Source organism: Python bivittatus, unplaced genomic scaffold (genome assembly GCF_059951505.1).
Source record: "Python bivittatus isolate LINGU-HERP-01145 unplaced genomic scaffold, Pbiv_v1 ctg000090_np1212, whole genome shotgun sequence".
Taxonomy (NCBI): Eukaryota; Metazoa; Chordata; class Lepidosauria; order Squamata; family Pythonidae; genus Python; species Python bivittatus.
The window spans coordinates 6,263,322-6,285,265 of record NW_028277046.1 but is presented as its reverse complement, the minus strand read 5'-3'; the positions used below and the strand labels follow the sequence as shown (position 1 = coordinate 6,285,265).

Sequence of the window (21,944 nt, the reverse complement as noted above, 5' to 3'; positions counted from 1 at the left end):
CAGGCAGTGCCAGGAGAGCGGGCAGCTGCTTAGCTCCACCACCCTGCTTTCCAGCCCGGGGCAATCTCGCCAAATCAACTGGGGGCTGCCAGGGGCTCTACCTAGTCAAGGCCCTGCGAGGATCCAACTCCAGGGCAGCGCCAGAGACAGATGACACAGGCGCTTGCAGCGCAGAGAAGCGGTTCAGGCTCGTGGCACTTGGTCGCAAGCAATCTGCAGAGACGTTGAGAGAAGAGACCCTGCCCTCAGAACACAGACCCCCCCACCCCTCACCCAGCCCGGCAGGTTTTCCAGCAAGCGCCAGCTTAGTAGCGCCCCCCCGCTGCCCACTGGATTCAGCCAGCTGTGGCCCGCACCAGGTTCTCCCAGGCCCAGCTGCTGTGCCCTTACCAATCTCGCTGGCCTTGGCTCCACCGCTGCTGCCCTTTCCCCAGCTGCCCAACTGGGCTTTAGGCACAAGCTGGATCTTCTCGTCTATCGAGGGCTGCAAGGGGCAGAGCCACTGATTAGCGAGTGCCCAGAGGCTGGGGCAGTGCCTCGCCCCCCATGCCACGCCAGGCCAGGCCAGGCCAGGCCAGGCCAGGCCAGGCCAGCCCTGCAGTGCCAACCGAGGCTTGCCCTTCCATACATTATCATCTCAGAAGTAGGGCCAAGAGAGAAGAGCAGCGGGGCCCTGCTCTCACACAGCTTGGCAAGCCTTCCTTGGACCACAAGGGCGGTTTAAGGAGGGCTCCATCGAGTTCAAGCTCAGCTCTTCACCGCGTTCCCAAAGGCGTCCTTGCCGACCATGCGGAATGCTTGACCCGTGACCCGCCCAGCAGCAGCCTGGACTTTCTCACACTCTTCTATTCAGATACTAACCCGACTGGGCTTAATTTTCTGAAAATCAGCAGATTCTGCTGCGAGTCCCAGAAAGGATCTCTGCCTCCATGCATACCTTGGTGATTTTAAGGAACTTGGTGGGGTCCAGCACACGACTATTTTTTGCCCCCTGCACGGTGTTCCATCCTCCTTCTTCCACCCTCTGGACACCTGCAAGAGCCGAAGGAACGTCTGTTTGGTATTCCTGCGGCATTAACGCTGCTCCCAAGGTGCGATACTCCACAAGTCCACCCTTGCCTGGGAAAACCCATAACCTGGAGGGTTCTCGGAGCTCTGCAGAACACCCAGCAGTTGCTTGCCCTCGGGAGGCTTCAACCCTGCGGGGAACTGGGCTCTGCGGCCCACACCAAGGCCCCTTACCCGGCCGCCTTTTCTCTTTGGTCATCAGCTGCTGGACTTTCCGCTGCTCTTCCTGCTCCTCAATTTTAGCTTCTTTGTGGATCTGCTCTATTGTCTTTGGGCCTTGATCTGCCCTCCGTGAAACCCAGTTACACTGAGGAAGAGAAGGAAGGGAAGAAGGAAGAGGCAGCTCTTCTCTTTCCAGCCCCCGGCACAGGAAGGGGCCCTGAGAAGGAGGGGAGCACTCCCTGTAAACCTCACCCCTGCGAACAGCGCAGGCCAAGGAGAGCCAGAGCGCCCCTGGATACTAACGCCTCGACCACCGGCTTGGAGCTGCCCTACCCAGCTAAAGGAGGAGGAAGGGCCCAGGGAAAGGATCTGGAGTCGTCCTGTGACCTCTTACCTCAGCAGACACATACCTGCCGAAGGTCAATGACATCCTGCAGCATGAACCGAATTCTTGAGGAAGTTTTTCTCTCTTTCACAATTTTCTCCATTTGATTGAAATACTGGTCCATTCGAGGCTGGAGAGAAGGGACTGAATCACACCTGACGCTCAGCCTCCTTCCCCCACCTTCAGAGGGGATGCGGGGGAGAAGAGGTCTGGCCTCCAAAGACCACGGCTCCCAGGCTCCTCACCTTGGCTTTCTCGAAGTCCAGGTCTTTGCCGATGGTGGTCAGCAAGCGGCAGAGGCATTCCAGGGATTCCTCGTCATGGTTCTTCAGCAGCTTTACCACGCAGTCATGCATGATGGCTTCTGTCAACATCTTCAGCTTGAAAAGTTCCCCGATGAACTTGATGTTGCCAATGGACCGCCTTCGGGCCTTGTCCTTGGCCTCTTCCAGTTCGTCGTGAAGCCGAGTCCTCTCCTCTGGCTGTGGGGAAAGAAAGAGGCCTGAGGAGATGAGTCACCAGCCGGGCAAGCGCAGAGCAGCGGCAGAGCGCGCGTTCTCCCCTCCACTCTTTCCGAGGCCGGCTGCCAGGAACGTAGGCTACTTCCGCTGCTCCAGGGCCACCGAAACCACAGCTACCCTCTGCAGATGGGAGGCCATCACAAAACTCACCATGATGGCAGCCTCCAGCTCCTTCTGTTTCTTCTCAAAGACGTCATCGTCGGCTTTGTCCTTTTCAAATTCTTTCTGGCAACGGTTCAGCAACAACTTGCGGAAGTTGACTGTGCTCCCGGGTTTGTCAGCCATGGGCACTTTCAGCTGCAGGTCCAAAAGCAGAAGGTAAACAGCAAGCAGACATTAACAAGCAGGATGCCCCTTTGCAGCTGCAATCAGCTCCCGCTTCTGAATTGCCTTCAGGTATCCAAATCTGCTAACACAAGCAACGGGCAACCATCGAGGGTTCTGGGCAAAGGGCAGAAAAGACGCTCCAGCGAGGCCTCCTTTCCTCTATCACCCTATTGCCCACTTAACTACTGCACTGGCAGGGAGGCTGGAGACCTCAACAGCAACGGCTGGAGGTACAGCTGTTCGATAACCGCCTTGACCCTCTGCCACATCCTTTGCACCAGTGGTCTCTGGGATCCACGGCGGGTCTCCCGAGCTGCTCCCCCTTGGTCTGGCCTCAGAACAGCCACCACGTGAGGGAGGCTGGGCTGGGAAAGAGAAGAGCTCCCATGGCCAGACTAGATTGGAACCCAGATATCCCCCGCACTCTCTGAGGAGCCCCCTCTGGCCTTCCTGGTTCCGAGCCTCACCATGACAAGGCCCCTGCACATGTTTGCGTAAGCCACGGAGAAGCTGGGCTCGTCAATGGCTTTCTCAAACACCAGATCGATGACCCCTTTCAGCCTCTCTTCCGTGTCCACTGTCAGGTCGGTCACTTGCTTCATGAGCTGATTGAACATCTGGGGAGTCAACTTGTTCAAGATGCTTCGGACCTTGCGGAACAGCTCCTAAAAGGAAGGAGAGAAAGAGGAATGCAAACAGTTCCTGTGGCCTTTCTGGCCCCCAGAAGACCAGCCAAAAAAGACGCAGGCGGCCGTCGACCGACCTCCCAGGGAGCCCGGTTTAAGCCAACGCTTCTGCCCCACTGATGGCTGGACTGGCAGGGAAAGGAAAAGAGGGATGGGTTCAGGGACAGCCAGGGACGCAGCCCTGCACGCCTGTCCAGGAGCACCTCTGCTCTAGCAGCCCCTTACCTGCACTGGGGTAACGCAGAAGGACACAAGGAGGCACATTCAGAGAGAGAAAAAGTGCTTGTCGAAAGAGGTAGCAGGCTGTCTGGCATCGGTTACCTATTCTCTCGATGCCACACCAGCCAAACGGCAGAGACGAGGAGCCAGTCAGCACTTCTCTCCACTCCTCACCTGGGTTTTGATGCTCTCGGGGTCCTCCGCTTGCGTCTCCCGCTTCAGGCTTGGCTTCCAGGCGTTCTCGGCTTTCTTCAAATGGACATCCTCTTTGACGCAAACCGTGATGATCTTCCTGGGCTCCCTCCTCTGGCCTGGCTGAGATCTCCGGGGTCCAACATTCAACAGCTAAGGCAAAAATGAACCATCCAGATACTACACCTGGCTTTACATGAAGCTAGTAATCAACCTGCGCTCCAGCCACGAACAAACACGCAGACCTCGTGCCCTCTGCATTAGCCTGCTGGAGCTAGCGCCGCGAGGAGCTGCCTTTGAAGAGGGCAGAGAATGCAGCAGAGCCATTTTAGCGTTCAGGACAGGGGACCCTGGCTACCTGTGCAATTCCAGGGCCAACTGGAGGTGCACCGAGCCAGGCATTACCTTTAAAGCACGCAACAGTTTGCCTACAGACCCAGCTCAATGGCAGAACAGAGGCTTTGCTGGCCAGGACTTCCAGGCTTCTCCAAATCTGGTCCTTGGGAAGCTGCGGCTGAACAGCGCAGGCCAGACGCTCTGACTCAGAGCAAGGGGGAGAGAGGAACCCAACAGACTCAAACACTTGAGGACTCCAGGTGATTCTTAACTGGTAAGCCTGTCATTTTATAGGCAGCTTTCTTCACCACTAGAGTTGCATTCAAGTGGCTAATATTTTACGCTGCTCTTTTTATATGTTAACTTGCTTTGTGAACTGTCTCTAAAAGGATTTTGGCCCTGAAAGACAGTAGGAGAATATCTAAATGAAGATGAAATCACATCACCAGCAGCATCCTGATCAAACCAGCATCCAGGTCTGTTGGGGACCATTAGCCAAAGACTAGTGCCTGGCACAGGAACCCAACTGTGGGATCCAAGGCGGAATCTCTGCAATCCACGTCTGACTCCTCTTGACCACGTTGTCCCTGGACTGCATTTGCTGTTTGAAGGACACCGTTTCTTTCCAAAGAGCCCCAAAGCCTTCTGAGGATCGAGAGAGTCCCCTGGAAATTCTACCCTTGCTCTGGAAAATCAGTTCACCTTTCTCTTTATTAAGTTGTACGCTTGCAGATGGGCTATTTGCATTTTAAATACATCACAGCTAAAACTCAAGAATCACTATCACAGACCATGCAGCCAGTGGAAAAAGAGCAATGCGCATTTCAAGCCCAGCCACAAAACCAAGCGAGCAGAAAACTCCGGTCTGGGGAAGCAGGAACCAAACCTCCTCTGCCTTCTCTTTCTGCTTGCTAAGGTGTGTTAGCTAGCCCAGCGCTTTCCAAGAAGCACGTGACCAGCAGTGCAGCAGCACAACATGACCTGACGGTGCACCAATGCAAACGCCTCCAAGTTAACAGGATCGATCCAGAAGGACCACAAGGCGTTTCCCCAGCACACTGCTGAGGAGACTCGTCAGGTCGTGCTGGCAAGACTTGGGGGGCCAAGCAACTGACCAGGACTTGTCCCATTCACCAGTGGCGCAAGGGTGGTGCGCTCTCTGCCGCATCGGGAGCTCAGCACCTGGAACCCTTCCTGGACACCGACCAGGCCCCTCTTGGCCCTCAGCGGCTTCAGCCGCTGTCCCACCCTGCTCTTCGCAGAACCCTCTCCAAATCTCAGGCAGAACAGCAGGTTGGCAGGGCTCCCTTCTCCGAGGGGGGTCTGAGAAAGCCTCGCGGGCAAGACCCGAGAAGCGCCGGCACCAGGGCGTCCCTCCCTTTGGCTCTCTCGCTGGCCTGATGCTGAACTGCTGGCAGCCTTTCCAATTGTGGGCAGTCAGGCCTCAAAGCCCACCGGCCAGAAAGGCTCCAGGGCAGGCACTCATTTCCAGACGCTGGTCAGTCTTCTCCCAGCACCTTCTGCAGCCCAACCTCCCTCGCAGACCCCGCAATGGGGTTCAATCCCCAGCTGCGTGGACGAAAAGAGGAGGATCTGGGGGGCTCTGAAGGGCCACGGTGACCCCCCTGCCCCCAACCCTGCCGGAGCTTGGAAAGACACCTGGGACACCAGTCTAGCGAGGGCATCCAAGGCCATTTCTTTTCCAAGCTCTCTCACCTGGACCCAGGAGTTCTGAATGAACTGCCCGGTTGACCAGCACACCAAACCTTGCTTAGTGAAGCTGGTCTCATCCACAAAGCCATGGACCTCAATTAGACCATTATTCCCCACTTTTGCCTTAACTAAGCATCTGCTCCTGGCTGAACGCTTCACTATTCCTCGCTAACACCTAACCTTCCCTTGCTGATCCCTAAACTATGCAGCAATTTCTGTGGAAACAACTGGGGGGAGGGGGAGGGGGGAGAGGAGAAAAGCCTGTAGAATTGGCCCAATACAGGCAGCACAACACCGGGGTGTGGTTCACCACGGTCCACCCCTCCCACATTTGCACTCACCATGGCTGACTGGGAAAGGGTCTCTCCTATGTAAGCGTACTGAATTCATCAATAAAGCTTTGTTAATTATATTTATTCTGGTTTCTGCTGTTCATTCTTTCTCTGGAATCTGAACCATGGCTCCCTCAGTCAGCAAAAACGCAGCAAATGGTAGAAACAGACGGTTTCCCCTCCCGCTGACAACTGAGGTGGCCAAGAGTCAAATCAGGCCCCAGGCCTGCCCGCAGCCTCCCTCGGCTTCAGCCTCAACCGCAGAGCTACTGTTCTCAGGCAGGCGACAACATCCGGGGCTGCCTCGGGAAACAGCAGGTAGCTCCTAGGCGGAAGCTCATTGGCACACGCCCTGGATGATCAGGCAGCCGAGGCAGTGAATGCAAGGGGCGAGAGCTGCAGGCAGGAACCGTTCCCCGGCATGGCACTTGGTGCTGCAGACCGGATGCAGGAGAAGCCAGCGGGCCCAAGAGGACTCACCTGGCTTCCCCCCTCCACAGGACTGCAAAACACAGCCTCAGGTGGATCCAGCTGAGGCCCAAGGTCCAGCATGCCCTCTGCAGGGGACGTCCCCCTGCCCCGATGCAGCGCAAGGCTGCTGCCATTTCAGTCACAGTCTGCATGGGGCCCCTCCCCTTCCGGGGTAAGGAGGAAGGAGAGGGGCCTTGGCAAATGGATGCTCACAGTGGGGGTGGGAATGGGGCTGGGTAAGGGGGCAGCGGGAAGGCTTACCCCTATCTGCAGGCTCCTCAGCTGGGGGTGAGACGAGACCAACAAAGGGCATGCTGGGGTGCCACATCGAGCGCCAGGGGGGAGTCCAGGTGGGGGCTGCACTTTGCAGGCCTGAAGGAATGAAGGAAGGAAGGAAGGAAGGAAGGAAGGAAGGAAGGAGGGAGCGTCACCTGCAGACTGAGGCCGGCCGGCCTGACCAGGGAAGAGCCTCGGTAGGGATTCTGTGGCCCCTGGGACCACCACCCCGCTGGCCAGCCAGTGGATCCCTGCTTGCCCCCCCACCTTTCCCAGGCTGCCCCCAGCCCCCAACCGGAAGACCCCCAGAGCAGATGCTCTGCAGAGCCCTGCCCTTCAGGCAGAAGGGGCCGCTGCCGCTTGGGAAGTGTCCAGGGAGGCCTGAGCTTCGGAGGAAGGGAGGAGCAGAGCAGAGCAGAGCAGAGCAGAGCACGAGGGAGCCACACAGCCAAAAGAAAGGAAAGAGGAGGGGAGAGGAGGGAAGGGAAAGAGGAACTGCAGATCAAAACAGCCTCCCGCGCATCTGCCGGGGCGCAGCTGATTGTGCACAGAGCAGGAGAGCAAAAACTTACTCGCAAAGAACACAACAGGCGATTCTCACTTACAGTTGCACCCCGCCCGCCAGGGACCTGTCTTCCAAAATCAGCAAACGCTGGTGTGAAGTCTGGACCCCGGGCCAATATCCGAGAGTCCAAAGTTCGAAGAGGCAATTTGGGCTGATTGATCTGTATGGGCAGAAAGAGGCAGAGCTGCAGAGGTCCACGCAGCGGGTCTCACGATTAGCGAGCGGGGAGGAGGGCTGGCGGGACTCCTGTCTGCCCCTTCTTGGCTGCTCAGAAGCTCCTGGAACTCTAGCCCAGCCCTCCTGCGTGTCTGTCCAGGTGGCCCAAAGGAAACAAAACGGGGCTTTCCAGGGACACTGACCGAGGAACTGGATGAGACAAAGGCGGCAGCAGTCCCATCTCCTTTTTCCTTCCCTCTGCAGCCTTCTTTGCCGTCAAGGCAAAGCAAAGCACTTCCACCACCTTCCCCACACTTGCTTCACTCATCTGGTGCCCGGGTGACTCAAAGGCTCCTCACCTTGTCGAGGACGACATCGCTGATTGGCGGCAGCCCTTCTGGCTTCTGGATGCAGGCAGGCATGAACTGGAAGTCCAGCAGGAAATCTCGGTCGTACTGCTTCTTCCCTTCGGTGTCCGTAGGCTTCCACTGGTCTGTAGCGACAGACATATTGCTCTCACAGTGTCAGGTTCAGCCCAAGAATCACACGAGAGAGTCCAGAAATCAGCTCAGCTTCTTTATTAGCTTGCACCTAATAGACAGAATCTCGCCAGACTAACTCTAATTCCCCAGCGAGAGCAACTATAACCCTGAACCCCTCAGGGAGGGGCCGGTCTCTTCCTCCTCACTTTCACACAGCCCGGCTGGGGGCTGAGGAGATGCTTGGAAGGTCACTCCCCCTCCCTGTAACCTTGAAGCTCCCTTCCAGAATCCTCCCTGCTCAGGCCTTCCATCACCTACAGCCAAGCCTGCCTCTCTGGAATGGGGTGAGGGGGGCTGAAAGCTCTGGGCAAAAGCGGGGGACAAGACCATTCAGGTGGATAGAAGAGCAGCAGAGGGGTAATGAAACCACTTCACTCTTATTGCCAGCTGTTGGCAAATGCCGACAACTGTTATTGTTTTATAATTAGGAAAAGATCGGAGATGCTGCTGAAGAGAAGGGCCCAACTGGGTTTATCTGAAATGGAGAACCCCCACCAACCCCCAAAAGTCTAAATCTGTTCAGAGGAGCTGGAATGGAGGTGGGTGGAGGAGCAGCAGCAGGACACGGTGGCCAGGGGGCCATAAAGAGGAAAACAGCCATTCCCTTCACAAGTCCGCGAGACTCTCTGAAAGTACAGGCCTGGCCCTCAAAAGTTAAGGCGCGGGAATATGCTGGTCTCTTTGTTGCCATGAGGTGCGGGGGGAGAAGAGGGGCTGCCTGGGGAGTTCCACCCTCTGAGCTCAGAAACCAGACCAGGGGTGGGGGATACCTGGTTTATACGGGAGGGCTGGGGCTTCGCTGGCACTCTCCGTGCAACCTTCTTCCTTCTCGGAAACACCCTCAGCACCGTTACGGAGAGAGTCTCCCTCCTGCTCGCCGTTTTCTTCCGTCACTTTTGCTATTTTCAGGCTGGAAGGAGAGGCCCTCCCAAGGCTCATGGCCTCTTGCTCGGGTTCAAGTATTCGGTCCCCTCCAAGGTCCTCTTCCACCTTAGGCTGAAGCAGAAGCAAGGCCAGAATTATCCACTCCTCTGCCAGGGGTGCAGGTAAGAGGCACAGCAGCCCCTCTCCACAAAGGCCACAGTAAGGTTCCCCCCAGATCGCAGACAGCTGGGAAGGCTTCTGGCATCTCAGAACAGCCCTGAAGCCTCTGGAAGCCCTCGATTCCCAAGATTCGGGGGGGGGGAGGGAGGGGGCCAGACCCATCCCGTCCAACCCCTCATCCACGCTGATTTGAGCACTTCCTCGCCTCCCCCCACCCGATCAATCCCTTGGTGAGAGGAAGCCGCTCAAGTTGAGCAGATTTACACCAGGGAGGCCCGTCCAAGCACATTTCCTTGAAAGGTGAGCGCCCCCTTAGAAATCCTGCCCCACAGCGCCAACAGTGGCCCCCTGCTGCCTTTACCTCAGGCTCCGCCTCCAGCCCCTCCTCGGCCGCCTGGCTCCGTTCTTTTGGTTTCTTCCACATCTTTGGTGCAGTTACAGCTGTTGGGGCTACAAAGCAGATCGAGACAGTTACTTTCCACATTCAAAGTGTGCCTGGAAACAGGAGAGTCTTGAGCTGAGAAGAAAAGTTACCGCCGCAGAGCCAAACACGAGGGGAGGGAACTTCCCTATTGCTACAAAGGGAAGGAATTGAAATCCAGTCACAGCACAGAACAAGCACTGGCATTTTGGGCCTTCTTCAAAGTTCTCTTGATTTTTTGAAAAGCAAGTCCTGAGCCCGACCACTGGTGTCCTCCGACAAGAGAGGAGACGGAAGCACCCATTTAGCGTTTTTGGAAACAACCGGAGGGCTCGGCTCCTCTAACGAATTGTGGCAACAGCAGCCATCAGTGCTGGGGCTGGGGTCAAGGCAATCGGAAGGCCTACAGTGCGGTGACAAAGGGAAGAACTCCCCTCTGCTCCAGCCTGGGGTGGGGAGGAGAGCAGGCCACCTCCTAAGACAGCCGCGCTCGCTTGCCCATTAGGTCCGTTCTTCCGGGGGGGCACGGTGAGGGGAAGGCAGTCAGGAGAAAGGCAAGCCTGAGGAGGGCATGGGCACGGGCACAAGCACAGGCACACCCCTAATCAACCCCCCCCCCAAACCAGTCCTACGCCTCCAGCCCCCAAGAGGGAAGAGCAACAACGCCCACAGCGAGAAGCGGACCACAAGCTCCGGGCACTGAGGGAAAAGGCAGGCAGGGGTTTAGAGTAGCTTTTCGTAAGAATCAACTCGTGGACGTTAAGAGCGACAGCGCAGGGCCTGGCAGAGGTCTGGGGCGCCTAAGTCCCTGCACACCCAGCCCCCGAGGATGCTTTTCCCAGGCCAGCCCTACCAGTCGGGCTGATTAAAGGCTCCGGCTCCAGCAAGTTCCAGGAAGGCTGGGACCAGAAGGCCTGCGGTCTGAGCATGAAGGCTGCGGCGGTCCGGGGGTCACCACGAGGGCCACTCAAAGGGCCGCTGATCTTTCCAGGCTGCTCCCCAGCAACTGTCTTGCTTTTGGGGAGGGGGGTGTTGCACTCGATGCATTAGGAGGCCACTGCATGCCCCCGCCTGCTTCTCTCCATGGAATGGAACAAGTTCCACAGGCCCTGCAGTTACCTGAGCCGCAGGAAAGTATGCTAAGGCTAGTAATTCTTCCGCGTAATACAACACAAAGCAGCAAAGCAATCACCCACTCCCACCAGCTTCCTTCAGCGGGCTTGATCTGCTCCTGGAACAAAAGCAACGTGTGCTGGTGCAACCGAAGGGGCCTTTGGAAACGGCAAGGAGGGCGGCCTGGCCCGCTGTGGCCCCCCGCACCTGCCCAGCCTTTCAGGGCCCAGCAAGAAGTTCCCAAGAAGCCCGCCAGCTTCCTAAGCCCGCTTGCCCCTTCCATCAGCTGCCGCCATGGAGGCGCAAAGACTGACTCTGCTCCACCTGGAGTAACTGGTTTCACAAGAGCGATTGTGGCGGCAAGAACTTACATCAGAGATTCCACAAAGCCAGCAGATGAGCTAAACAGGGCCATTTCATAAAGTTTATGAGATTGTCACACATGAAAAACCATTTCTAAACATAGACGTACCCAGCGATACACGGACTGGTAGTCTCCAAAACCACGAGGTACTGACTTGAGCCACGAGTCTAATTCCCAGACACGACCTCGTGGCTTTCCCAGATTATGTTCACATCCCAAATAGTTCCATCTTACCTAGTTTTTCACAAGCAATATTCAAATGAGTAACTCTTAAAGCAACATTCTACTTCTACCAGAAACCCAGCACACCACACACTGTCGAACAAGAAAGGAAAGCCCCGGAAAATAAAGAGATGTTCTCCTGGATAAGAGCCAAGTTTCTGGCACATTCCTCAGAAATACAGCGATATACTTAGGATTGCAGATGGTCGGCAAGAAATTTCTGCATCTGTAACTCAGCTGGTAAGCCACAGTCATATCTACTCTGCTTAAAAAAATGATAGGGAAAAAAGTGGGGCCTAAGAGGCAGGATAAAAACACCCTCCAAAAAAAATATATTCTGAGTCCAACGTTAAGGTGCATTTCGCTCCTCCATCCTACCCGCAAATGAGCGCAAATGGGATGAACGGGCCCAAAGCAGCTTGTCAGACACTCCCAGGCACAATCACGTAACACAGTCTCTCTGCAGGACCACAATGCTTCCCCACCGACCCTGCTGGAGACACCAGGAAGCTCATCCTCCGGAAGAGAAAGTTGGCATTCCATCTTCAGGTCCCAGGGCAGCCGCAAAGCTCATAGCCCGCCACGCTAGGGCGGCTGATCCCTCGGCTCCTGCGCCCGGCAGCCATGCCCACAGGAGGCCCAGCAGCCGCCCGCGAGAGAAAGGCAGAGCCTGGGAAGCTGGCCGGAAGCCCCACCTACCTGCTCCCAGGCCTTTCTTGGCACTCAAGCCCTGGAAGTCATCTGCCGCCGCCGCCGCCGCCACCACCTCTTCCGGCTGGCCATCCACCTCCAACTCGTCTTTTGCATCAGGAGCATCTTCACTAAGAGTTGGCTTGAGAGTCTCCTCTCTGTCCAAATCCCCCGGAAGTGCAGGGAGAGCACCGCACGGCAGGAGAGGAGGGGAAGGCGAGCAGGGAGGAGAGGGGGGGAGATGGGGGGCAAGGGTGACAGGCAGGGGAAGGGGGGAGTGGGGAGGTCTTGGAGGCGGTGAGGGGGAGCCGGGGAGCACCATGGAAGCAGCAGGCGGCACGCTTTCAACTTCTGTCTCTTGACTCGCCAGTTCCACGGCTGGCAGCACGGCCTCCTGTGGCCCACCGAGTTCTAGGATGTCGTCGCTCACAGTTACCCTTTCAGGAACCCCATTGAGTTCGTTAATTAGATTAGTACTAGGAGTCACGTGAAGGTCGTTGGGGACTATTCTAGAGGGCTCCCGGCATCTCTCTGGGTCGGCCTCCTCTGTCAAGGGGCAGGTGGGCAGTTCCACGCAGGGCACAGCCCTGGGAAGCGGAGGAGCCTCCTGTGGCAGGGAAGCCAGTTCGCAGCCATCCTCCGAGCCAGATGCAAGTGGCGACTTGCTGGGAGCCACGACTGCAAGTGGGGAGGCTAAAGCAGGACCAGGAAGCTCCAAGGAGGTCTCCGGGCAGGGGGGGGTCTCCGCAGTCAGGCCCGTTTGCTCTTTCCTCTCTCCACTAGGCTCTGGTCTGAGGGCAGGGGAAGGAGATTTTAATACTGGATCTGTTTTAGGCTTCTCTTCTGGGGAAAAGGAGAAAGGCAGAATTACAAGAGCCGAGCCCCATCAGATCAGATTGACCTTGCCACCTCCCTCCAAGGCGCACAACGAGCTCTCCACTGGTGCACCTCTTTGCAAGCACATTTATGGGGAAACCCACAGAAGCACCTCATGATCATCTCAATCCCAAAATGACGGGGAAGGCAAACTTGAAGCCCCCCCTCCCCGATGGGACAGACAACGAACCCAAGCCACCCACATCCTTTGGCCGTGAGGTGGAAATGGCAGCGGTGGATGGCCCTCTCGAGAGCTGCTTCGCCTGGGCAGCAGCAGAGCTCTGCAGGCCACAGAAAGAGGCGGCTGCCAGCACCGCTGCTTCTGGGTGGGCCAAGGCCCCTCCAAAGAGGTTTTGCTCCCCAAGGAGCAGCGGGGCGGGATTGAGGCCCTTCGGCAGCCTGGGCAAAGAGGGAGGCCCCGACCCAGGGCTGAGGGGGGGCTGTCTAAGCTCTGGTTTCCCTTTAGACTTTGACAGTCAGCCGACAAGCCAATCTTTCTGAACCAGGATTTGCCACCTGGTTTGAAAGACAAACTGGAAAAGAAGTGCTATGCAAGGGAAGGTTAATCCAACAGTCAGGAGGTGAGAGAAAGGGCGGGGCAGTCAAACGACACTGTGAGGAAATGGTCCTGGTGGGGAAGGCAGCAGGAAGCAATCTCTACGTTATCTGATCTTCTTACTGCATTTAAAATATATAAGCCACCCTTCGTCTACAAGGAAAATTTAGTGTATGTGCAGGATATACAGTATTAATGGCAAACCCAAATAAACATAAAATACGGACCAAACCAAGAGTCAAAGAGGACCAACCCTAGATGCCTGTATACAAGAATCCAACTGTCTCCCTGCTCCCCCAAGATGGCCAACGGAGAACAAAACGCAGAGCTGCCGGCTTGGGGACCCTCCTCACCCCAGGAAGGAGGTGCAGGAAAGTAGATTTCCTGGCCAGAGAGCCCCAGGCTGCCAGGCCCCCCTACAAAACAGGCCCGGGGACAGCTCAGCAGGACTACGCATCTGAGAGCGACTGGGCTAGATCGCAGCAGGACCCGGGGGAGTTCCTTGGGCCACCCCTCACAAGAGCGGCCAACGGGGTCCGGCTTCCCCCACGGGTTTGGGTGCTGAAAAGGGGCCAGGGCAGAACGGTGGAAACACGGCTGGGGCAGCGGCCCTGTCCTGGCCATTGGAGCCCAGCACCCCTGCACCCCTCCGAGGCAAAAGCCTTGGTGAAAGTCACCCATTCAGCCAGGGGCTGGGACAGTCAGCCCGCTCCTGCCCTCTCACATGCCGAATGCTGGCCCAGCCTCTCCTCAGCCCCCAGAGACCCTGGGGGGCAAAGACCCACCTCTCTCTCAAACAAGGACAAGCTGTCCGTCCACCAACCTTGCTTCGGGCCGCTAGTCGCCGTGACGGGGCTGCTGGCAGGAAGGGGAGAGCTCTCCACAGTCCCGCAGGCCACAGGGCTGTGCTCGGGGACCTGGCTGGGCAGCTGCTGCTGAGATTTGAAGTACAAAAAAGGGTGATAATGAGCGTGCGAACATAAAAACTAGCAAAGTGGAACGCAAGCGAGCAGGCGGGAGAAAAGGGTCCGGTGGGAAAAAGAAAAATAATTTTAAGAAAGGAAGAAAACACATGGAAAAAAGTACGTGGGGGGGGCGGAGGAAAGCAGCAGAAAAAAGGTGAGAAGAGAAAGACCATTATTATCGGGAGCAGCTAAAGACCACAGCACAGCACAGCTTTCAGCACGTCTCGTTCCCCCCCCCACCCGAGCCAGGGAAACCCCGGGAACACCCCTCAGCCCTCTGTCCTTCTAAGTCTCACAGAGTTCAACTGGAGGGCCAATTTATCTGAAAGAGCACCGTCAGAAAGAAAGCTGTGGAGAAGGTTACACAAACTGGCACCCCCAATGACCTCCACAAGATTCTGGCACGTTCTGAACACCGAAGGCGAACGCCAGGCGAGCCGCAAAAGAGACCCTGGCAGGGCCCCTTGGATCGGGGCCTCCCTCCTGCTGGAAGCTCACCCAGCGTGCCTCTCCGTTGGGTTCAGAGAAGAGCCTGCCAATGCTTTTCACGGACAAAGCAAGCCGGGTTTCTCTGCCTTCCGTTAGCGGAAGCTTTTCTTTGAAACGCTGGAAAGATTCTAAGAGCAGTTCCAGCTGACCCACTGGGTGCTGACGGGAAGCCAGCAAGCAGGATGGGGGAGACGGCGCTGCCCGCAACAGATATTGCGGCCACTGCAGGAGCACTGACAGCTGACTGCTGCAAGATTCCTGCAGCTGAGCACTGTGGCGTCTCTGGTATTTCACTCTAGCTATGAGCTGGGGGGAGCGAGGAGGGCAGGACTGTTCCCCTGGAGATCGAGAGCCCCCGGGAGGCTTCCCAGGTGCAGACATGCACAGATGGTTTAAATAATGCCACACCCACAACGGCACAGAAGACAGGCTGCAAGTCTTTCCGGTGGATAAAAAACGAATCAGGGCCCTCTCTCTCTTTAGGAAAGCAGAGGCACAGGAGCAGCTACCGCAATGTTACACACACATTCCACGGGCATATTTGCAACCCGGATTGCTCTGGGGAACCGCAGAGGGAGAGAATGAACCACGGTGCCGGTTACCTGGGGAGGTGTAGGGGTAGAGGTGGGCCGGACAGCAGGAGGCGTGGGGTTCCTGCTCCCTCCGCCAGACATAATTTCTTCTGTTATGTCTTTGCCCCCTTGATTCGGATCCCGGATGCGGATCTGGGAAAAAAGATAAGGAAGCCGCTGAACCCTCTCTAGCTCGGATCTTCCCACAAAGAGGCCAAACTGGACCCCGTGCAGTGCTGTCATACGCACGGGCAGCAGAGATCATGCCAAGCTGGCCTTAGATGCTCTCTTGGGGCCAAAGGAGAGCTAAACATCCTGCTGTTCTCCGTGCTATCCAACGTGTTTCCTGTGCTTTTGAAAACGCCCAGGTTCTGCCCCGTTCAATGCTGACCCCTCAGGTCCATCCCAGAGATCAACCACTCCAGCCTGAGCATCTCCCTTTCAAAGCCCCCCCAGAGACCTCTTACCGTCTTCTTCTCCCGCTTGGTGGGCGGGAGCGGCTGTTGTTGTGGGGTAGGCACTATGATGGGCGTTGACTGATACACTGGCTGACTCGGATAGAAAGGGGCTCCTGCAGCAAGGGAAGCAAAAGAGCCTGGCTGGCTGGGGCTGGCCGCACGAGGTCAGTCAGTCACTGCGGCCAGTTTCCACTGTGTGGGCCACGAGAGCTGAGCTGCCTGGGTTGTGCTACAGTTGGAATTTGGGAGCCCTTCAGACAGCCCTGCAAGAGCTCTGGGGTGTCTGTCTGGGAACCCCAGCCCACAGAGGCCAGGCAGATGCCCCAGGAGAAAGTGCCCGGAAACAGTCTATCTTACCGAGGAAAATCTTACCGTAGGCATTGGGGAATTCTCCAGGCCCCGGTCCTGGATAAAACGGACCAGGCCCTGGGGGCTGAACAGGATACTGTTGTGGGGGCCCCACGTAAGGAGGGCCGCTGTGCCGATACTGTGGAAGGAATTATATTAGGCATTAGGACGCCACAGGGAAACCCATCTGTCAGAAAGGAGAAGTGCCTGCTCTCTCAGATGAATACGAGGCAGGGCTCTGGCTGTCCCCTGGGAAAACGACAACCGCCTAAAGGAGGGAAGGCAGGCATCCCACCAGCCAGGCCCAGCTAGCCAGAGGGCCAGCTCTGCCATCCTGCCCCTTCTGCACCTCCATCCCTACTCTCTCTCCAGAAGCATCCATGAACACTCAGCCCCCTCACTCGTAGCGGCGCCGAGGGCTTGTGGGGCAAGCCAGGCCAACTCATCTGGGGCAACTGCCACCACTTTTCCAAGGAGGGGGGGTTCCCAAGGCTTCTCAGCCAAAGCTTAAGAATGGACCTTCTGGAGAATAACCCGGGCAGGGAGGGAGGAGAGTTCTTTTCTTGGATCAGTTTCCCAGGGAGGGCTTTCCACAGCCCTTCCTCCCCCGGGAACAGCAGCAAGGGAGGTGGCCACAACCTTACCTGTGGAATACAGTACTGGGGGCCCTGAGGCATCGGGTAGGGCATGGGGAGGTGGTTGACCATCATGATGTGCTGATTGGTCTGATAGACGGCCGTGGGTGTTTGTGCGCCTGGGCGGATGGAAGGGCTGCTGTTCTGGATGGCAGCTCGAGGCGGCTGTATTTGAGGCCTCTGGAAAAACTGGGGGGGGGGAAGCAAGGGGCCCAGTGGTTTAGCAGATCGTCGGCACCAGGAAGGCTCACCGGGCCCCTGACCGAAAGCTAGGCAGCCTTTCTCAAGAAGCCCCACGTCTCTGCAGCAGCGGGACAAAGGCCCGGCTTAGGCTTCACTGTCTCGATGCCTGGAAAGTCCTGCTCCCAGAGCGAGGGGCAGAAAGGAGGCTGCAAACAGAGGCAGGATATAGCTGGGGCCTTCTCTGTAGCTACCTTGATGGAGCGCTGGTCCTTTTTAAAACAACAGGTGGCAACCCTTGTTCTGGTTCTAAATGATTCCTCGCCCTCCTCCCTCTCAAAACAATCAACTGGAGGGCAAAGAGCTCTGGCACCACAAGGTGGCACTTCTGACGTTTCAGACTCTCGATCTTATGTGCAGAGTGCAGAATGGAGGGTCAAGCATTCAAACATCCAACCGTTAATGAGGGGTGATCAAGAGACAGTTGGGCCATGCAGAGCCAGCAGTTAAAGTTACCTGGATCGGTCTGAATCCTCCCTTCAAGAACGAAGCAAGGAAGCAGCAGGAAATAAAAAGAAAGCCGGTGGAACAGCTGACAGGTCAACCGTCGAGAGGGGAGGGAGGGGGCCAGCATGCAATGGAGGACCCTGGGCCACTCTGCCCGGCCAGCTCGCCTCCACGGCACTGAGGACGCCTCCCTGACTGAGCTGCCTGCGCACGACTCTCTAACTCTGCTTTGTTCCCGGAGGAGCAACAGCAGCAACCTCCTTAAAAGGCACATGTGCAACAGGCTGGGCATCTGGCTGCACCTAGAAAGCTTCGCTCTGGTCTACAGAAAACAGAGAAGCACTTTCTGCCGCTGTCAGAAAATCACTGATGAGGCCTTTTTGTCTGCTCATCTCCCCCATCCTGGGAGGAGGACTAGTTGAGTTCTAGCTCCAAGCCTCTCCTCCTGGCTCCAGGAGTCCACAGGACCAGAAAGACGCTCTCTGCCCGCCCCCTCCTTCCCTAACCTAGCATCCCAGACCTGCAGGTCCTACTAAGTGGGGGAAGAACAGGAGAGGAAAATTATTCTCGTGCACCTCCGCAAAAGCCCTCCTCGCTCTCCGCAACGTGACGAGATCACTCTGGAAGGTCGGGCCAGCATCCTCCACGAGGAGGAGGCGTTCTCTTGGACGTAAGGTCAAGCATCCGCTCAGCAGCTCACCAATAAAGCGGCCGAAAGAACAGAACGGCCAGGGCTCAAGCGAACTGAGAGCCGAAGCAGATTCCTGCATCTGGCAGAGGTCGAAGCTGCTTCGCTGGGCAAGTAGCCGCCTGCTCTCAGCCTGCGCGGAAACTGCAATGGGTTTCAAAGCGTCCCCTCTTTTGTCACCAGTAACGTGCCATTCTTCCCCCCAACCCCAGAAGGAATATGCAGTTGCTTCTCATCAGCTTCATGTTGCACCTCTATGTGCAAATGCTCATGCTAGCTGCCTATGAGGGATTTGCAGATGAAACTGGCTCAGCACAAAAATCACAGCAGGCGCCACCAGAGGTGAAGCCCAGGAGCACGGAAAGGCAACACGCCCCAGGACGGCTGCGAGACCGGGGGCAAGCTGTTCCCTCCAAACAGTTCAGCCAGCACCCATCAAACCAAGCTAGAGATACGGGCATTTGGGGGGCAAATGACAAAGCACGTCTGACAAGATCATCACGCAAAGGCCAGAGTGTCTGCACTTGCATCAGATGTCAGGACGCAAATAGGTAACGGCAGCATTTGTCTGGTGACGTCACTGCCTCAAAGTCACTGCTTTGGCCTCACAGCGACTGGCCGCGGCCTGGAGATCTTGTGATGCGGTCAAGACAGGCAGCAGCAACTGAGGACCTTCCATTATGGCCTGTATGTTAATCTGCCCTTGGCAGGAGGCCCCTCCCCACCCCCACAACCCCCGAAGAGCAGGACACACGTAACACGGGTTCTGAACTTCAACTCGCTATCCACTTTCAGCTAATGTCCCATTCTGGGTCCTGCATTTTTATTTCATCATGTGCGTGAAGATCAAAAGGTGTGTTACAACTTTTTGCACAGCAACCCTAAATATAACAAATCAAGCGCATAAAGAGAAATGCAACACACAGCCCGTCAGATGCTGCCTGCCGTTTATGGTCCCGGCAAAGAACCCTCGGCAGTCGGACGGCAGCCTTCCCTAGTGGTCCAGATCCTGGACTCTCCACCAACACCGGGCTCAGCCTAGGTGGCTCCATGCTGTGAAGCCCCTTCCACGTTCAACAGGCAACCGGCCAACCTACCCCTTTCCTAGCCCTCTACGAGACAGAAACGGGGGCCACAGGGGAGGAGGAAAGAAAGGGGGAGGCAGAAGAAAAAGGGTAGCACCTCCGGATTGTCTCTGTCCTCCAGGTGATTTAAGGAATTCAGCAATGCAGCGACCCTGGCGCTCCTTGGCGGCATCCGGGGAACCCCAATCTTAACCACTGAGTTGAAAAACACAACCTAACCCAAACCATACCAGGTCTCCGTCACTTTTTAGAGTTCTTGCACGAGACTCGCAGAAGCTCGGTTCAGGCCAGAACGTTAACATCACGTGAGAGCTATCAGGTTTTCACTGCTTTGGGCACCCCCGCCCCATCTGAAAAGGCTGCCGATCTCAGCTCTGCGAGACCGGAGGCTGGTTTCCTAACTGCGACTCAGCAGCACCTGCAGCGACTTCTCCGTGAGAGCCACCCCTCGTCCCCAGGGATTGATACATCCTGATCTTACAGAAGCGATGAGATTAACACCAGGGCGGCTGGCCGTGAGGTGGTCATGGGTGTGGGTCATTCCTCCCACTCCCCAGGCCTGAGGGAGAACGGCCACCCCCCCCCTCCGAAGTTCTAGTAAGCGTCACCAATCCAAAGACTACCATATTCAGCAAAGGTGGCAGTCAGATATGCTCAGGAGGACTGTTAGAGGGGTTGTCGAGGAAAGCGGCAGAATTAGTAGCTGTTAGAAGGCTGAGCCTCCCTGAGCTGTGAGCTCCAGGGGCCTTCTGGCCGGAGCCGCGCGTGCCGAAGAGCATCCGTGAGAGTGAGCAGAAGGGCGGCCAGCCAGGCAGACCACCTCCCACATGCCCCAACCAGTCGGCAGGAGAGGGGGGAAGAAGGGGCAAGGAGGGTACTGTACCTGGTGGTGGGCAGGTCGAGGCCCCGCTGCAAACTGAGGAGAAGCGGGAGAAACAAAAACACAAAAAGGAAAGGCACAGAGAGTCAGAAACACGACAAAAGGCAAAAATGTCACACTATATGCAAATGAAACCCACGGGGGGGGGTGCATAAAGGAGAGATGAGGAAATAAACAGCACTACACAAAGCACAGCTGCAGCACACGGACAGACGGGCATGGCGACCCCCCAGGTTAGCCCTGCGGCCGAGACAGGGAACCGCTCCCCAGAGAGAGGGGTGAGCCCTGGGGAAGGCGCACCTCTCTAGTGCGTGGGGGAGGGGGAGGGGGGCGAGTCAGGCTGAGTTTTCCCCAAGGGGGTGGATGGGGGGGCCAGAGGCAGAGCAGCCCGTGGGAGCCGAAGGAGGAGCCAGCACCGGGGAAATGGGGACGGGCCCAGCACTCTGCCCGCAGCTTCAGCTTCAACAGGCTCGGCCTCCCTGCCAACTGTCCCCAGCTGCCGTTCACCCCAAGAGCGCCAGGAAGCTGGCAGCGCCACCCGTTAGCCAAAGGAGCCTCTCTGGCAGACCTCGGCAGAACTGCGGGCGGTGAAAAGCGCCAGGAAGAGCAGGTAGCTGACAGTTAAGGTTTCCTTCTCCCTCCTCAACCCCTTTTTCTTTCTGTGCCATGTCGTTTTGATTGCATACAGACTGCCTCTTCCCATTGTTCTGCAAGTTGCCCTGGGAGCCTCTCTGGCTGACAAGTGGGGTACAAATACTTCACATAAATTCAGAGCAGCTGCGCACAGGATGATCAGAGAAAGATGATTTCCTGTTCTCTCACCAGCGTGTGCAAGTAAAAAAAACTACGACTGTAATTCATCTGCCAAAATCCTACGGAAAGCAAGAAAGCCATCGAGGAGACCAAAGATGAATTTACCAACACACAACGCGCAAGCCAGCGCCAGCAGACAACAGGGGAAGAAAGCACCTGCCAGGCTACTGCCTCTTCCCCGGAGGACTTGGAGCAGAAGGAACAGCCGGAGCGGCTCCACGCGGCCCCCAGGCTTCCCGAGCACCCCCTCCACCAAATGGGACCCCTACCATCCTCCTCCATCTCCAGAAGAAGATTCAGACACCAACCAATGGCCCCCTCCTGCAGCACTCAGGCCCCAGCCAGCGTCACACAGAAAGGGCCTGTGCTGCTCCCCCACCAAAAGGCAGAACAGAAGCACCGCATCCTCTTTTCCAAAGCACTCAGGGAAAAGTGAGGATCTCAAGCTATACAGAGAACGATAGAACAACAACTTGAAGGGGAAAAAATAACCTAGCCTATTTTGTGCTTGCTGCCATCAGCTACTGGCTGCATCTTCCTCCGGAGCTGTAAGCAACAGAACAAACTGTAGTCACTGGGGGCTCAGAGAGATGTTAAGTTTTCATTTCCTATGGAGAAGTTCACGGAAAAGAGCCTCTCGGGGTCCCAATTTCCACCCACTGGAGGCTGGGGTGCAGTTGGGAAGGAGGCTCCTGTGCTCAGCGTAAGCTTAAATGGGGGCACAGCTGCCCCCACAATTTGAAACTATCCTCATCTCCCCCACTTGAGGGGTTTTACTACTCCAGTCAAGTCGCCGTGAAAGGCTGTCGGAACACACACCGGCAGGCCCGGCCCGGCCTCCCTCTGGCCTAGCGGGAATTGGCACGCGCAAGCTACGCGACTGAACCTGGTAGGCTGAGCGTTTGGGAGGTGCCTGGGAACTCAGCAAAGCCCACTGGCGTGGTCAGGAGGCGGTCCAGGCCAAGGCGCTGCAGCTGCCCACGGCCCTGAATGCCAAAGAAAAGGGAGTCAGTGGGCAGTCCTGGAAGAAGCCGTGCTGCTGCCCCTTCGTCCCCCGGCAGGGAAATGGACGCGAGGCCGCCAGCTG

At 56.8% G+C, this 21,944-nt stretch overlaps 1 protein-coding gene across 18 annotated transcripts in view; it reads right to left on the bottom strand.

Moving 5' to 3' along the window:
• The window catches only part of EIF4G3 (eukaryotic translation initiation factor 4 gamma 3), a 52,153-nt gene that overhangs the window by 5,101 nt on the left and 25,108 nt on the right, over nucleotides 1-21,944 (bottom strand). For 7 of the 18 annotated variants that reach the window (XM_088136929.1, XM_088136919.1, XM_088136920.1 and 4 more), the window contains 21 exons: nucleotides 20,048-20,080; nucleotides 16,714-16,893; nucleotides 16,094-16,208; nucleotides 15,731-15,834; nucleotides 15,294-15,416; nucleotides 14,061-14,172; nucleotides 11,815-12,648; nucleotides 9,357-9,445; nucleotides 8,722-8,947; nucleotides 7,769-7,902; nucleotides 7,294-7,413; nucleotides 6,674-6,784; nucleotides 3,543-3,713; nucleotides 2,931-3,128; nucleotides 2,287-2,433; nucleotides 1,861-2,097; nucleotides 1,641-1,745; nucleotides 1,243-1,375; nucleotides 938-1,032; nucleotides 391-484; nucleotides 102-213 (listed from right to left, as the gene is read on the bottom strand). In XM_088136929.1, the coding sequence (XP_087993055.1) occupies nucleotides 102-213; nucleotides 391-484; nucleotides 938-1,032; nucleotides 1,243-1,375; nucleotides 1,641-1,745; nucleotides 1,861-2,097; nucleotides 2,287-2,433; nucleotides 2,931-3,128; nucleotides 3,543-3,713; nucleotides 6,674-6,784; nucleotides 7,294-7,413; nucleotides 7,769-7,902; nucleotides 8,722-8,947; nucleotides 9,357-9,445; nucleotides 11,815-12,648; nucleotides 14,061-14,172; nucleotides 15,294-15,416; nucleotides 15,731-15,834; nucleotides 16,094-16,208; nucleotides 16,714-16,893; nucleotides 20,048-20,080 (3,473 nt within the window). The remainder of the gene's footprint in view (nucleotides 1-101; nucleotides 214-390; nucleotides 485-937; nucleotides 1,033-1,242; nucleotides 1,376-1,640; nucleotides 1,746-1,860; nucleotides 2,098-2,286; nucleotides 2,434-2,930; nucleotides 3,129-3,542; nucleotides 3,714-6,673; nucleotides 6,785-7,293; nucleotides 7,414-7,768; nucleotides 7,903-8,721; nucleotides 8,948-9,356; nucleotides 9,446-11,814; nucleotides 12,649-14,060; nucleotides 14,173-15,293; nucleotides 15,417-15,730; nucleotides 15,835-16,093; nucleotides 16,209-16,713; nucleotides 16,894-20,047; nucleotides 20,081-21,944) is intronic. The other 11 variants (XM_088136926.1, XM_088136930.1, XM_088136932.1 and 8 more) reach the window with 6 other exon arrangements.